Source organism: Thunnus albacares, chromosome 7 (assembly GCF_914725855.1).
Source record: "Thunnus albacares chromosome 7, fThuAlb1.1, whole genome shotgun sequence".
NCBI lineage: Eukaryota > Metazoa > Chordata > Actinopteri > Scombriformes > Scombridae > Thunnus > Thunnus albacares.
Genome location: NC_058112.1, coordinates 11,493,971 through 11,507,309, shown reverse-complemented (window position 1 = coordinate 11,507,309; position 13,339 = coordinate 11,493,971). Strand labels below are relative to the sequence as shown.

The 13,339-nt window shown below is 40.0% G+C and overlaps 1 protein-coding gene across 4 annotated transcripts in view; it reads right to left on the bottom strand.

Moving 5' to 3' along the window:
- The window catches only part of abcc8 (ATP-binding cassette, sub-family C (CFTR/MRP), member 8), a 63,767-nt gene extending 51,248 nt beyond the window's left edge, over window positions 1–12,519 (bottom strand). For 2 of the 4 annotated variants that reach the window (XM_044356699.1, XM_044356702.1), the window contains exons 1-5: window positions 12,255–12,519; window positions 8,111–8,273; window positions 5,399–5,540; window positions 2,997–3,118; window positions 1,430–1,596 (exon numbers count right to left, since the gene is read on the bottom strand). In XM_044356699.1, coding sequence (XP_044212634.1) covers window positions 1,430–1,596; window positions 2,997–3,118; window positions 5,399–5,540; window positions 8,111–8,273; window positions 12,255–12,275 — 615 coding nt within the window. In that variant the 5' untranslated portion in view covers window positions 12,276–12,519. The remainder of the gene's footprint in view (window positions 1–1,429; window positions 1,597–2,996; window positions 3,119–5,398; window positions 5,541–8,110; window positions 8,274–12,254) is intronic. The other 2 variants (XM_044356700.1, XM_044356703.1) reach the window with 1 other exon arrangement.
- Window positions 12,520–13,339: the final 820 nt, after the last annotated feature.

Here is a 13,339-nt window from a genome sequence, read left to right as displayed (position 1 = left end):
TTCTTAGATGACAGCCAATAATAACCAAGTCAAAAATGGATTACTGAAAATGCAATGAAACATTTAATTAATTTCATTTTAACAATTTATTTACAAAACTATTTTGATCATATGAATAAATGAATGTTCTCTTAAACAAGAGTAACTATATGTCTATAGCCCTACTAACAGCTCTCCGAGGCTAATGCTAGCATGGCAACTTGAAGGACTGCTCAGCAGATATAATGTTTAACAAGTTCACCATCTTAGTTTAGTGTGCTAGCATACTAACATTTGCTAACTAGGAATAAACTCAAAGTACAGCTGAGGCTGATGGGAATGTTAGTTTTGCAGACGTTTGACCACAAACCAAAGTATTGAAGAAATTATTGTTTTGACCAGATGATTGTGCTACATGAATATTAAGGGATCATCAAAGTTGTTATTATTCATTCTGGGAGCAACAGGATTCCAATAAATGTTCAGACATTTCATTTGAAACCACAAAACCTGATGATAGTGCTCGAGGAAATATCAGGGGGATTCCCAAAGTCAGTAGGATTCATCCTCTGGGGACCATGAATGAATCTGTATAAAATTTCATGACAGTCCATGTAATAGTTGTTGAGATATTTCAGTCTGGGCCAAAGTGCTGGACTGACAGAGACAGCCCTACAGCCATGCCACTAACTAACTACGCAGCTGTGATCCAATGAAAATACTCAAAAATTGATTGAAAATTGAAAATGCAACAAATCATCAAAGCATGCACTGCATCGGAATCACTTTCTTCGCAAACCCAGTTCAATCTGATTAAATTTATAATAAAATAAATGTGCTCAGTGAGGAGGTTAACAGAGTCAAACACACTCCAAATTATCAAGAGGAAAAAGGGAAGAAAAGTCTACATAAGACTGACATCTGACATTTTCTTGGCCGTGTTCAAAAAGGGTAAAATGGCTGAAAATGTCAAACACTGAATAATACAAAAGCATGACAATATTTGTTTTGTTGTTTTGTTTGGCTCAAAGCACCACTGTGTCTGACCTCACAGAGCCACTAGTCTGACTGACTTTTTTATTAGAGGATTTTAGGTTTTTGGTTTTGTTTTTTGGGTTTTTTCAGCTACAAAAATAATTTTATTACAATAAAAAGTGATTGATATATTGTACTGTCATCTCCTTTAACTTATTAAAACCCCATCACCGCCACATGCACAAGCATAAATATATTCTTAATAGCCCACAGTGGGTGACAGGAAAAAACAAAAAAGTAGCATCAATGGAAGATATTTTTAACTGTCCTTGAGCAGCTTTACTGATAACTGACCGCTGGAGGCATTTGGATTTCAGACTAAAACGAGAGGTGAGTGAAGCTCAAAACAGGCAACAATCAGACGGCTACACACACACGAGGACACACAAACAGAGATACACAAACACACGCTCACCCTGCCCAGGATGACATTGATCTCCACAGCTAGTAGGAGTCCATACAGCAGCACCAGCAGTCCGGTGATGCAGTAGCGTAGCTGCCTGGGGCCGATGCCATGCTCAGTGTACTTGGCAAACTTGATGGTCTTCATGATGAAGGCCAGCACCCAGTAGATCAGCAGGGCTGAGGAGATTTAACAGGGATCAGAGAGACAAATCACCGGACAAGCCAAAAAGATGAATAACCCAACTGTGCTCCTCAGCAGACAGATTATATCAGAGCTGGAGCTTAAATGTAACATATGTCACTAGTTTGTCTGGATTTCTGTAATATACAGGTGTATTTTGTCCCAGTCTGAGTCACATTTCATGTAAGTATATCCAAGGTTTCAATTAGTTTATTTAAGTTTTGTTTTATGTTTTCTTTTTAGATACCATTTAATTTGTTGTCTTAGTCCTTCAAGAACTTTCCAGATATAAGGTTGACTCTCTTTATCTTTTGATAGTTACATCATATATTTGAACAGGTTTATTGCAGTAAATATTGAGAGAATGATTGCTGAGTATTGTCATGATTAAATGACATTGCAGGGTAACAGAGAAACAAGTTCATCCACTCAGACTCTGCAGCAGACTACAGTGTTTACTTCTTTGTTATAACATCTATACCGTGACAACAGAGGCAGCGTGCAGGTCTACGTCAGAGCCTCGATTTAGAAGATTAATTTCTGTTCATGCAGTGATGAACCCAGCACCGCTCCGCCACTTCTCTCAAGAGACTGACTGTAATATGGAAACCTAGAAGCCAAAGGCGGCTCAGAAACGTGATGGGAGTAGCGAGTATCGAGAGCTGAACACAGATGAGTTAATGATGCGTGAGGAAGAAAGGAAAACTGTGTGAACAGAGGAAGAACAGCAACAGGGTGATCATTACAGGATCAAACAGTTATATGGACAAAGGTAAAGGTTGATACTGATGTGAAATAAAGTTCACAGATGCATTTCACAGTTAATGGGTGAGATATGGATTTATGAATACATACTGTTGACTGATATGTTTTTATTTCACAAGAAAAACTTATCTAACATCTTTGCCATGAATATATTAGTCTATTAAATCTCTCAAGCCATAAATAATTGTGATGAATAGAAGCAGATCTTTCAGCTAAAACTAATTTTTTAATAAAAAAAGATAATTAATACTACTCGAGGCAAGATGATATTGCTCTCAATCATTTTACAGTCTTATCTGAAGGTAATGAACCAGTCATCTGTGAATGCTTGCACTAACTCCATTGTTCTATAATCATAGTATCCTGAGGAGCTCACACAATTTGAAACTGTGGTTGTTCATTACAAGGTCAAAGAGGTGACAAGGGCCCGTTTTCTGTGACATGATTTGGTTAATCCAGTCTTTACAAGCCCTGATCACTATATATAAATGTTATAACAAGTCTACAGAGGACTTTGGGGTCTTGTTTGAAACCCTGACTGGCTGAGGTGATCCAGTAGAGCTTCCCACAAAGACCAAAAGTAAAAGACATGTTAATAAACAAAGGATAGTTGAATTTGAGATTACTGTACCTAATAGTAGTTTGGGGAAGTTGGAGGTCTCTATGTTATGATAGTAGACAATAGAGGTGATTCCAGCCATGAAGGCCAGACCTGCAGGCATGTACAGGTGAAGATGGAGGGACTGACTGAACCTGCAAATAAACGTCAGATAGAGGAGGAAAGTCCTTACTAACAATTATTTGTAACATTATTTGGCAACACAACAGGAACATTAGAGTTTAAAATTGATGCGGCAACCCCTTCCGTCCTCATAAAAGATACATTTTTCTGTATACAGTATGCATAACCACATGCATCACATTTTCTTTGCTTGTAGTGACTGAATAAATGTATTATTTGTAATATCTGCATTGCAAAACATAAATAAAGAACTGATAAATTGCCCATCCATGTGTATCATTAAGCATACGCAACATACACACACATATTCACACAAACACTCATACAGACATAAACAACCAGCTCTGGCTGATTTCTGTGTAAAAAGCCCGGTGAAGAGGTGAGTAGATGGAGAGCTCTTCTATTCACTTCAGTCACAATCACTTAAACACTTACCTGCCTGCAGTCTGCAAAAACAACTAACAAACAGTAATCCTGTGTGTTTACTGGACCCTGTGGCACATGGACTTACTAAGAGGGCCCAGAGAGAGCAAAAACACATATCAAGGAGCAGGAGAGAGAAAGTCATGGGCCGAGATGTATTCTCTCAGATCCAGCTGTGGCTCCAGAGTTTCTTCATGTGGATGCCAACTCTGGTATTTATGTCAGTGCCAAAGTGGGTTTGAAGGTAGAGAAGGATCAGTACTTAGAGATACAGCTTTTTTATATTTTTTGTGTGTGTGTCAGAGTTTAATTGCAGCACACATTTAATGACAATATCTTATGGGTTTTCTTATGGGTTGGGAAGACTCAGTCAGAACACCTAAATTTGGCTGTGCTAGGTATCGTAGCTAAAATTAGCATCTGAGCTAGCAAATGTTTTAAGTAACCATAGAAACAGCAAATGATGTATTTCTACATTTCTATTGGCCATTTGCAAACAATATGTTGGATTACATTAACACTTATTCAGTAGTGAACTGCTCTTTCACTCCTGTTGGTATATTTTTATTTTGGTTCATCTTTGAAGACAAGAGTAAAGCCCCCTGTTGTCTTTCACCAGTAATCTGTGCTTTGATGTGCAGTGCAGGACTAAACTAACAGCAGCACAATGACTTGTTTTCATCTGGTGGTGGCAAGAAATTGAGCACAAATACACAAACATTTGGCTCCTGGTGGCTCTGTCTTCAGTGTCCTGGCTGGCGGTGTAGCTTGGCAGACTGGCTCTGCATGGGCCAGCTTCTTTGGATTGATTTTTTTCCTCAACAGCTCCCTGAATTGTATAAATCCACTTAACTGTAAAACCATTATAGAATATAGCAGCCCTTTATTTTATCCTCATAATTAAATTCCAACTAAAGCTAGAAAACTGTAACTGTTGTTTGCAAAACAAATCATAGACTAAATCGCCCATCTCACTTCTGGTTAACTTTAGCTTATAGTTTTCAGTTTCAATGAGTTTCTCCTTTTCTCATTGCTCTCTCTTAAAGGCTGACGGATGATACTGGGGTTTTCAGTTCATACCCTGAACTAGAACAGTATTTACTACCGTGCTGGACAGTAAAATTTAAATAGTTTGTCATTTTAATCAGATAAACAATTGTTTTGTGAGCAATAGCTAGCTATAGCTCCAAGTCTTAGCCATGTCTTGGCCAGCTTTGTATCAGACCTGAATAGTAACAAAATAATTAGGTTTTTGTCCTCATTAAAATAACAAAGTGCTCAAGTTTTACAAGCTAGTGTAGATACCCATTTAGCTTAAAATGTGGTCTGAAAACCACAGTATTATAACAGTTAGTAGAGGGTTGCAAAGTATCATGTTAGCATGCTAATGTTTGTGTTTATAGTAATGCTTTTATAATATGTACACCTTTAAAAGTTAAGCTTTTACTGTAAAATATAGCGATACAGGCTAGTATTTTATTTTACTTTTTGCTCTTCTAGAGAAGCTTTGAGGATCGTTACATTGAAATAAAGTTAAGTGTTTCTTAATTACAGTTAATTGCATTCACCTGCTATCCGAGGTGTAGAACAGCTGTTGATTAAATGACTACGGTGAAAATCAGCAGCACTCTAAGGAAACACTGAGAGCAATCTAATAGACTCCCAGCAAAATTAAATCAGGGGGATCATTTGAAAAAAAAGCAGTGTGTTTTGAAAATGTTATATGCAGAACTTTTAAAGGTTGAGTACATTTATGTCATACTTCTTGCTAGAAGCTATAAGTCACATCATCAGTGTCAGGAGTTCATTCATTAAAAACATTACATGCCCCTGACATGATATGTTGTGTATCCAGGTGTGAAACATACCCATCGGAGACAATGCCCTCCGCAATCTCACAGACGAGGATAAAGAGCAGGACAAATGTGAGGAGCCAGCGCAGGTTGTGACCAGGAAAGTGAAGCCAGGTGCTGTGGTGGATGTGGACCTTCGAACTCTGGCTGCCCCACCCTCAAACAGGAAACACAAAATATATGTTTTTTTTTAAAAGGTCAGGGCTGTGTCAGTTTAAATATACTGTCAGAAACAGTCAAATGAAAGAGGGTTGTGTCCAATCTACGGTAGACAGGCAGATAATGTAAGTATAGATTGAGAGTAGAGAAGTAGATTTTTTTCTTGACTCACTTGTATGTTAATAGGTGTACTTTCATTGTGCTTGAAAATAACTTTGTTAACAGTGTTGACTTTGAGTGCCTTGTACTCCCAGTGCAACCTTGAACATTATGGGCTGCATGACAAAGTGCTCTCATGCTCGCATGACTTCCAGTTGATAGACTAAAAAGATGGGCTTCTTGGTGGTAATGGCAGCCAGCCATTACCAGCCCTGTTAACTTTTCAGAGTTCAGGAAACTTGTGTAATTATCACTTATATTGCCCACTTCTTGGCAGGCAAGCAGTGAGACTGGCTAGATGTCTGCTGGCCTGAGACACTTCAGTCAATTTTTTTAGCTCTTGTTCTGGCTAAAACTTATTTGTCTAAAGGCTAAACTTATTTAGCCTTTGTCCCCACTCTTTGCCAGGTGTTGGTCTCAACTCAATAATATAACAATGATACTGTCATCAACAGGCAGTTTATTTATTGAATGTAAGTCACTGATGCCATAAAACACATCTCTACTGATCATATTATGCTAATGATGATAAAAATGTTGGCACCTACACTGTTGGACAGTTTATCTCGCTGAGAAGTGTTGGCACAGGCTGACAGTCACAGACCTCGCACAAACACACACACACACACAGACCAGCACATGGCATCTCTTACTTTATCTGCCTCTTTCTCTCTCTCATTTTTCCACACACACACACACAAAGTCATACCATCTGCTCAAGTGCTGAGCAATATAATTAAAATCAATATGACAATATTCAATATTTCTTCAATATAAATAATGAATGCAGACAAATCACAAATAAAATCAACAAATGAATGAATATGCAATGAACTGTGTTATGCATTACATGAGACAAAATGCTTCATATGTGTAAAACAAAAACTTAATTCTCTAATTTTGTTAGTTTTTAAATTTGCATTGAATTGTTAATTTGGACAACAACAAGCCATCAGAAATGACTGACACTGACTCTGTTGGTTTGACAGTTCAGAGGACTGAGGTACAATAATGATTGTCTCTCTCTGGTTGTGAAGCAAACTGTCTGCTAAAAGTGTTGTTGTGCATGTATCCACACATCATGCTCTTACCTCGGTGGCCTTGATGTGACTAGCTGACGCCATGAGGCAACACATTAAAGAGCAGCACATTAAATAGCTGCAGGGCAGGATGCAGAGCAGAATATAGTATATACAGTATATATATAACTATATGAGGACTCTGGCTTAAGCGACTCAAGGTGAACAGAAACACTTTCACACCCCTGAGGTTTGTCTTAGTTGTTAGTAAAAGCACCACAGCTCAGTGTGACAAGAGAGAGAGGAATCACTCAGCTTTCAGCTAGCTTATCTTCTAGCAAAGGATTCACACTGTCTATTTAGTGGATGTTTTTGACTTTTTACTTACAGCCTTCATTAGCATAATTCATTTGAATTTTTGTTGCATGAGTAAAACAAAAAAGATGAAAATGACACCTTATAGAGTGAGAATAGGGATGAAATGTGGAGAATTGCCTATTAGAGAAACATCCAAACACACAAATCACAAACTGAATGATTTAAGTCTGATGTGTTACTGTGTAAGATGTGTGTATGTATGAAAGTTTACATGTTGTTACACAAACATAGTGAATAACAAGAACACAGAGTCAAACCGACTGAGACAAATTGTTGTCCTCCTTGGAAAAAAATAGACACTGTCTGCTTTGAAATGGACACGCACACATGTGCACACTGACATGAGAGGGCAGATGACGAGGCCAGAGCATGTGTGACTGTAGCTTCGGAGTGTGTGCAATGGAACAGAGCTGGTCTGTTACACACCGGTGATGACACTAATAGAGTGGCCAGCAGCCAAGAAGGAGGGCAAAGGAGGTGTAGGCTAATGCCAGCACGATGGCATCTGTTTGCCTCCGTACTTTACATTTCATTAGAAGAGTCATTTGCAAAACTGCTTGCAGTTCAAGGAATATGTAGTAATGTACTCAACAACCTCACATTTCTACTGTTGTCTATGGGACAGCCAACACCTGAAGGGATTTTAACTCAGGGAATAAAATCCACAGTCAAATAAGCTCATAAATAAAATGCAAGTTAAGTGTATTCATATGCATAGAACTTATAATGGAAATAAAACATTTACAAGATATTCTTTCAGTAGTCCTTATAAAAAATAAACCTTTGCTTAATAGAATATATCATGCAATATTTCATTTATCAGTTGTAAAAGTCAACAGGGTGATAAACTGAAAACTGAGAAGGGCAGATAGAGAACATGTTAGTGAGCCCATCCATCTTATTTCAGATCCTCATAGACTTGAGCTGGCACATCATCTGGTATGTGTTTGTGCTAGGTGTGCTGTCTGTGCAGGGAGGTGTGTTGAGGATCTCACCTCCCAGCGACACTCACCGATGAAGAGGATGGGGAATGTGATGAAGAGGAGGAAGACGTGTGGCACCACATTGAGCGCGTCCAGGAAGCAGCCGTTGTTCAGAACCCCCCCATCCACATTGTAGGCCACCGAGTTATTCTCGCTCCCACAGAACGCCAAGGACATGGTGGAACTGGGACTCTGCAGGGAACCAGCCAGAGGAAGAGGAGAAGGAGGAGGAGGAGGAGGGGAGGAGGACCGGAGACAGAGCAGAGGCAGACAGATTTAAAAGAGAGGCTCTCAGAGCATGTTCTCTTTTCAAAGGGAACACTGAAGGCGTCCTCAGCAGATCGTGGTAATTCCCAAAGTGACCTCCTTCCTGCTCCCTCTCAAATCCAGCTCCCAAATATCAGATCCAGTGAGAAAGAGGAGACAGAAGAAGGGAGGGAGGGAGGGAGGGAGAAGGGGGTCAGAGGCAGTCACAGTCCGGTACAGCAGCAGCTCCCTCTCCTCTCCGAAAGTCTAAGCAGCTTTCCCGGCCATTCTGGTGAGAAACATCTGCATCCCATCTGCCTGCAGTCTGCAGACATCCTCTAAAACTGAGGCTTCACTTGCGCACGGTGGTGCGCAGCTCCACTGGAATGCATTCAGACACGATCACATCGCTCACACACAAACATGCACATACAGCTAGAGCAGCATTCTGCAGTGCACCTGCTATTCCTGTCTCTTTGCAAACAAGAGCTCGCAGTCGACCTTGGAAGACAAGAGCAGGGGGGCAGAATGTGCAGGCGAGCTGGAGGACTGATAGCCGCTGAAGGTAGGAGGGTGAGGGTGGGAGGGAACAGTGAACGATGAGGAGAGAGGAGAGAGAGAGGAGAGATAAAGGAGAGAAGCGGGGTATAGCTGCTGAATGAGCAGTGCAAACGTCATTGAAAGGTACGTGTGAAGCATGAGCAAGTGCTCTGCTCTAAATCCCAGTACCACGTTTTCATGAATTACATAACTCATTCCCCTCATTCATTTACTACTTTATCTTTCATTTCTCGTTATATCAAAAAGACCGCGGAGAGAGAAAGATCTCAGTAATGAATAACTAGGCTGCACACATAAAAAATAGTGACATAAAATATTTATGAATTCATGGGACGGATACAGTGATACGGCTGCAGCCAATGGCAGCTGACTTGTTCAGAGGGATAAAAAAAAAACCACATGGGAGCAGATTTTGATAATCCATGTATCAACAGGGGCGGGCTCATGGTCTTTTCTTAGTGGTTGAAATTATTTGTTTAAATATAATCCATGACACTGTGACCTTCACATGACAACAGTGTAGAGATAAGCTTAAATGTAATGAGCAGTTTACATGAGTGTTTACAGGAACGGTCATCTGCTGCATGCATGGCTGTGGTATATTCAAGTATTTCAAAAATAACATAAATATCATGTAAAAGGAGAAGATAAAGAAGATTCTTAAGTTGTCAAAATATGTTCCTGTGCTTGATATACCATGTACTAAATCAAGATCTAGACTCATAAGAGCAATAAAAGACACATGGGGACACACTAGAAACACATTTTTCCCATTTAAATGCACAATATGTCATTTCTGCCACTAGAGGTCTCTCAATCAAAAAAATAACAAAAGATGGAATTTTATTGATATTGTGAGGTAGCGTGGGATCATGAGAGTTGTTGTCTTCATTGTTAAACAACCAGCTTCTCTGGGATAGGACTACAGTGTTCATCGTTCAGCAGGTTTTTAACGGGAGCCGAATTATCCACAGAGGTCTCCTCCTCTCCAGAACAAATTTATACGCGGATTAAAACCAGCAAAAAACGTTGAATAAAGCAGTTTCACCTAAAAAAAAAGCTGTGTTTCTCCAATGCTGTTCGGAGAGCACAGGAGGTCAGGGAGGGGGTGCTAGCCAAGCTGTCATTAACGTTTGCTCAGCTTGTTTGTCTGATAACTTAATATCCAGATGTCCGATGACTAAAATCCTTCATTCGGTTAAAAGATACAGTTTAGAAACGTTTATCATAAAAATGTGGCTTAAAACTGAATAAAAGTCAATTTATGGCAGTTTCTGGCAGACAACCACGACACCGACGCATGCATCTTGTGCACATTTATTCTTTGGTAGAGGGGGTATGGCGCCATTTACAGGCGACCAAATGAAACGGACCGTTACTTTGATTAAAATTAAACAGTTCTCTGGGTTTGAAAATTGTTGGAAACATTTGGGATAATGTTAGTACACAACTGACTATATAACATAGGTATGGTCATTTTTAGACATTTTAATGCGGAATAGTTACATATCATAGCTTTAAAAATAGAAAACTCATACAACACAATAGGAGACATGCTACACAATGTTGAGTAGTATGTCTACTGTGTTTTTTCCCTAACAATGACTGGAGATTCTTTTTACTTTTCCACACAGTACACTATTAATCTGATCACTGCAAAGACATCATAGAGTTGAGCTGGTCATAAATATGCACAATCTCACAATATTCAACTCAGCCAGTATGGGGGGGGGAAGTATGATTGCAGTGATGGTGGCAACATTTGTGGAATTCCCTTCGTGTTGAGAGTGTCACTTTAGGAAAAATGACGATGCATGTTAATTAAAATGTTGGGTCTGTGAATGCCACCGGATGCTTTTGCAAGCTGTTCTTAGTGCAGTTTGAAACAAGGGGAGACTCATAACTCATGGAGAGCAGTAGATCAGACAGTAGTGGCCTCTTAGTGTGTCCAGATTTCTCATCAGTATGCATACTGAGCAATATAATGGTAATAATACGAATGTATTGTCCAGTAAGAGGCTGCTGCAGAGAAAATACAGAGGTCTGATATTTACAGGTCGATAATTATTTTGGAAGCAATGACATGTATATATGATTTTGTAAAGACACACCAGGCATTGCTGAAAGTGAAGAAATTCCTGTGGGTCTTTCATTGCAACACCAGATGAAAAGTTCACAGCAACTGCAGCTCTGTCCTCTTATCAATTATCTCCTCACATGGGAGACCAACTGTTAGGAACTCTTGGTTTTGAACAAAGTTAAACCTGGCCAAATGATCATTTATATACAAAGTAGTTCTGTGTTGGCCTATATCAGAGAATAGCTCCATCCATCACTGGATTGCCTGGGGAGAGTTGAAGCTTCAATGTGTGCAGAAAAAAAAGAGGATGAGAGGAAGAGTAGCAGCCACTCATAAAGAGCCTCAGAAAGGGGAAAAAAACATTCAAGCAACACACACTTAGACTTTTTAGGTCAATATAGCGAGTGAGCACATAGCACAGAACAGGAACAATTCATTCCTAAAATCATTAAATATCAGAAAAGCCCCAAATAGAGAATGTGCCATTGTTATGTGATAAGAGTACATCTTTGTCTTATAATCACACAGATGCAGACAGATGCCAACTAAATATAACTGGCTTTACAGGGCTGTGTGTATGTATGTGTGTGTGTGTGTGTGTGTGTATTGCTGAAATACAGGCTGCTGATTCTGTGGGAGTCAAGTGAGGCTAAGAGGTGAAGGATGAATCATACATTATTTTGTGGTATCTATGTGAATCTTTCCTTTAGGTCTCTCTACCACCTATTCACACACACACACACACAGAGAGAGAGAGACAGAGAGAGAGAGAGAGAGAGAGAGAGAGAGAGAGAGAGAGAGAGAGAGAGAGAGAGAGAGAGAGAGCAGAGGCGGTTACTTCTGCTCCATCTCATCTTTTATAAAAATGTTCTCCATCTGGCTGTGAGAATTTGTTACCACTAACATGACACATCCACTATTTCACTCTCCCCGATAATTTGCCACTAGAAATGAACCTCAGTGATGTATGACCCCATTACACTAATCACAGGGATTTCTTGACTAAGTGTGACCTAAAATGACTTGCAGCGTCTTAGATAGGCCGGTGCATCCAACCGAGGTCTGTAAAATTATGCAAATGAAAACACTGGTGTCCCCAGTGGATAATTATATTTATATTTATTATTTATTATTTATATTACATGCGTAACTGAGATATACTTCATGACGTCAAAAATACAAACAGTGCAAAATGCTGTGCATGTCAATGAAATACTACTACTACTATTCAAAGCGAGAGTATCGATCAAAGTGAGTGACCTGGTGACTTGTGCTCCAGCACTTACCGGTTTATATCGTGAGATCATTGTGTTTCAGCCTCGTTTTCCGGACTCCCAAAACACTCTTCAGTATTGTCACATCCGCCGCTTGGATGTGAGATAAAGAAAAGGGGAAAATTTTCCCAAATTGTAGTCTCTCATGTGCTCAGAGTGCAGCCGACTTCTTCTTGCTCTTCCTACTTGTGTTTGACCATCCGACCGAAAGCGGTGGTTCACGGGTGGAGGCAGGGAGCTGTCCACGGTGCTGAACCCGGGTACCGAGGAGGAAGAAATAGAGGAAGAAGGGGGCAGGTCCTCCACCCAAGGCCAAGCTTTGGTCTCTCTCATGAACCGTGGACCGGTTTCAGTAGCAGGGGCCGATCAGACAAACACACTGCAGCGGTCGATGCGACGCTGAAACTTGCAGCGGACAGTAGTCACGTATGCCAACATGAACCGAGAGCATGACTGCACAGAGCTGTTATGTAACTAAGAAGTGGGATGTTGCCAACACACATGAAACACTACATGACGGATTGCTCGACTTGTTCGACTATGTTTTTGATTGTTTTTGATTATCTAGAATTTGCATTTTAGCACAAATAAGTCATGTACTCGGACTGTAGATACTATCTGGGCCTACAGTATGAAATGAAATTAAGCTTTATTAAAGGCAGAATTTGAACCGCGGGGACTCAATGATAAGGGTCGTCTATAACTTGGTATTCATGAAGGAACACTATTGCCCCCTGTGGACATTTAATTACAAAACTGTGTGCTCCCGTGTTTGAAGTAAATCGATGAAGAACTGCTATAAATAGCACACAAGGAACGTGTTCAAAAACCATATGGTGCACTTTAATGTGTATTTTATTGCTTACCCACCTTTAAAAGTAGCAATAATGGGAAATTCACTCAGCCACATGGTCATAAAGTCATTAGTTCACAAAAATGTCATAAAAAATCTATATCCTTAGTGACATTAGCAGGGGCACAGCCAGGGATTTTGGGCCCCATGAAAAGATATCATATTGGGCCCCACCACCCCACCAGCACAGGCCACACCAACCCTGTGCAGTTGGTGTAACAACACCTCCAGAACTCAATCAACC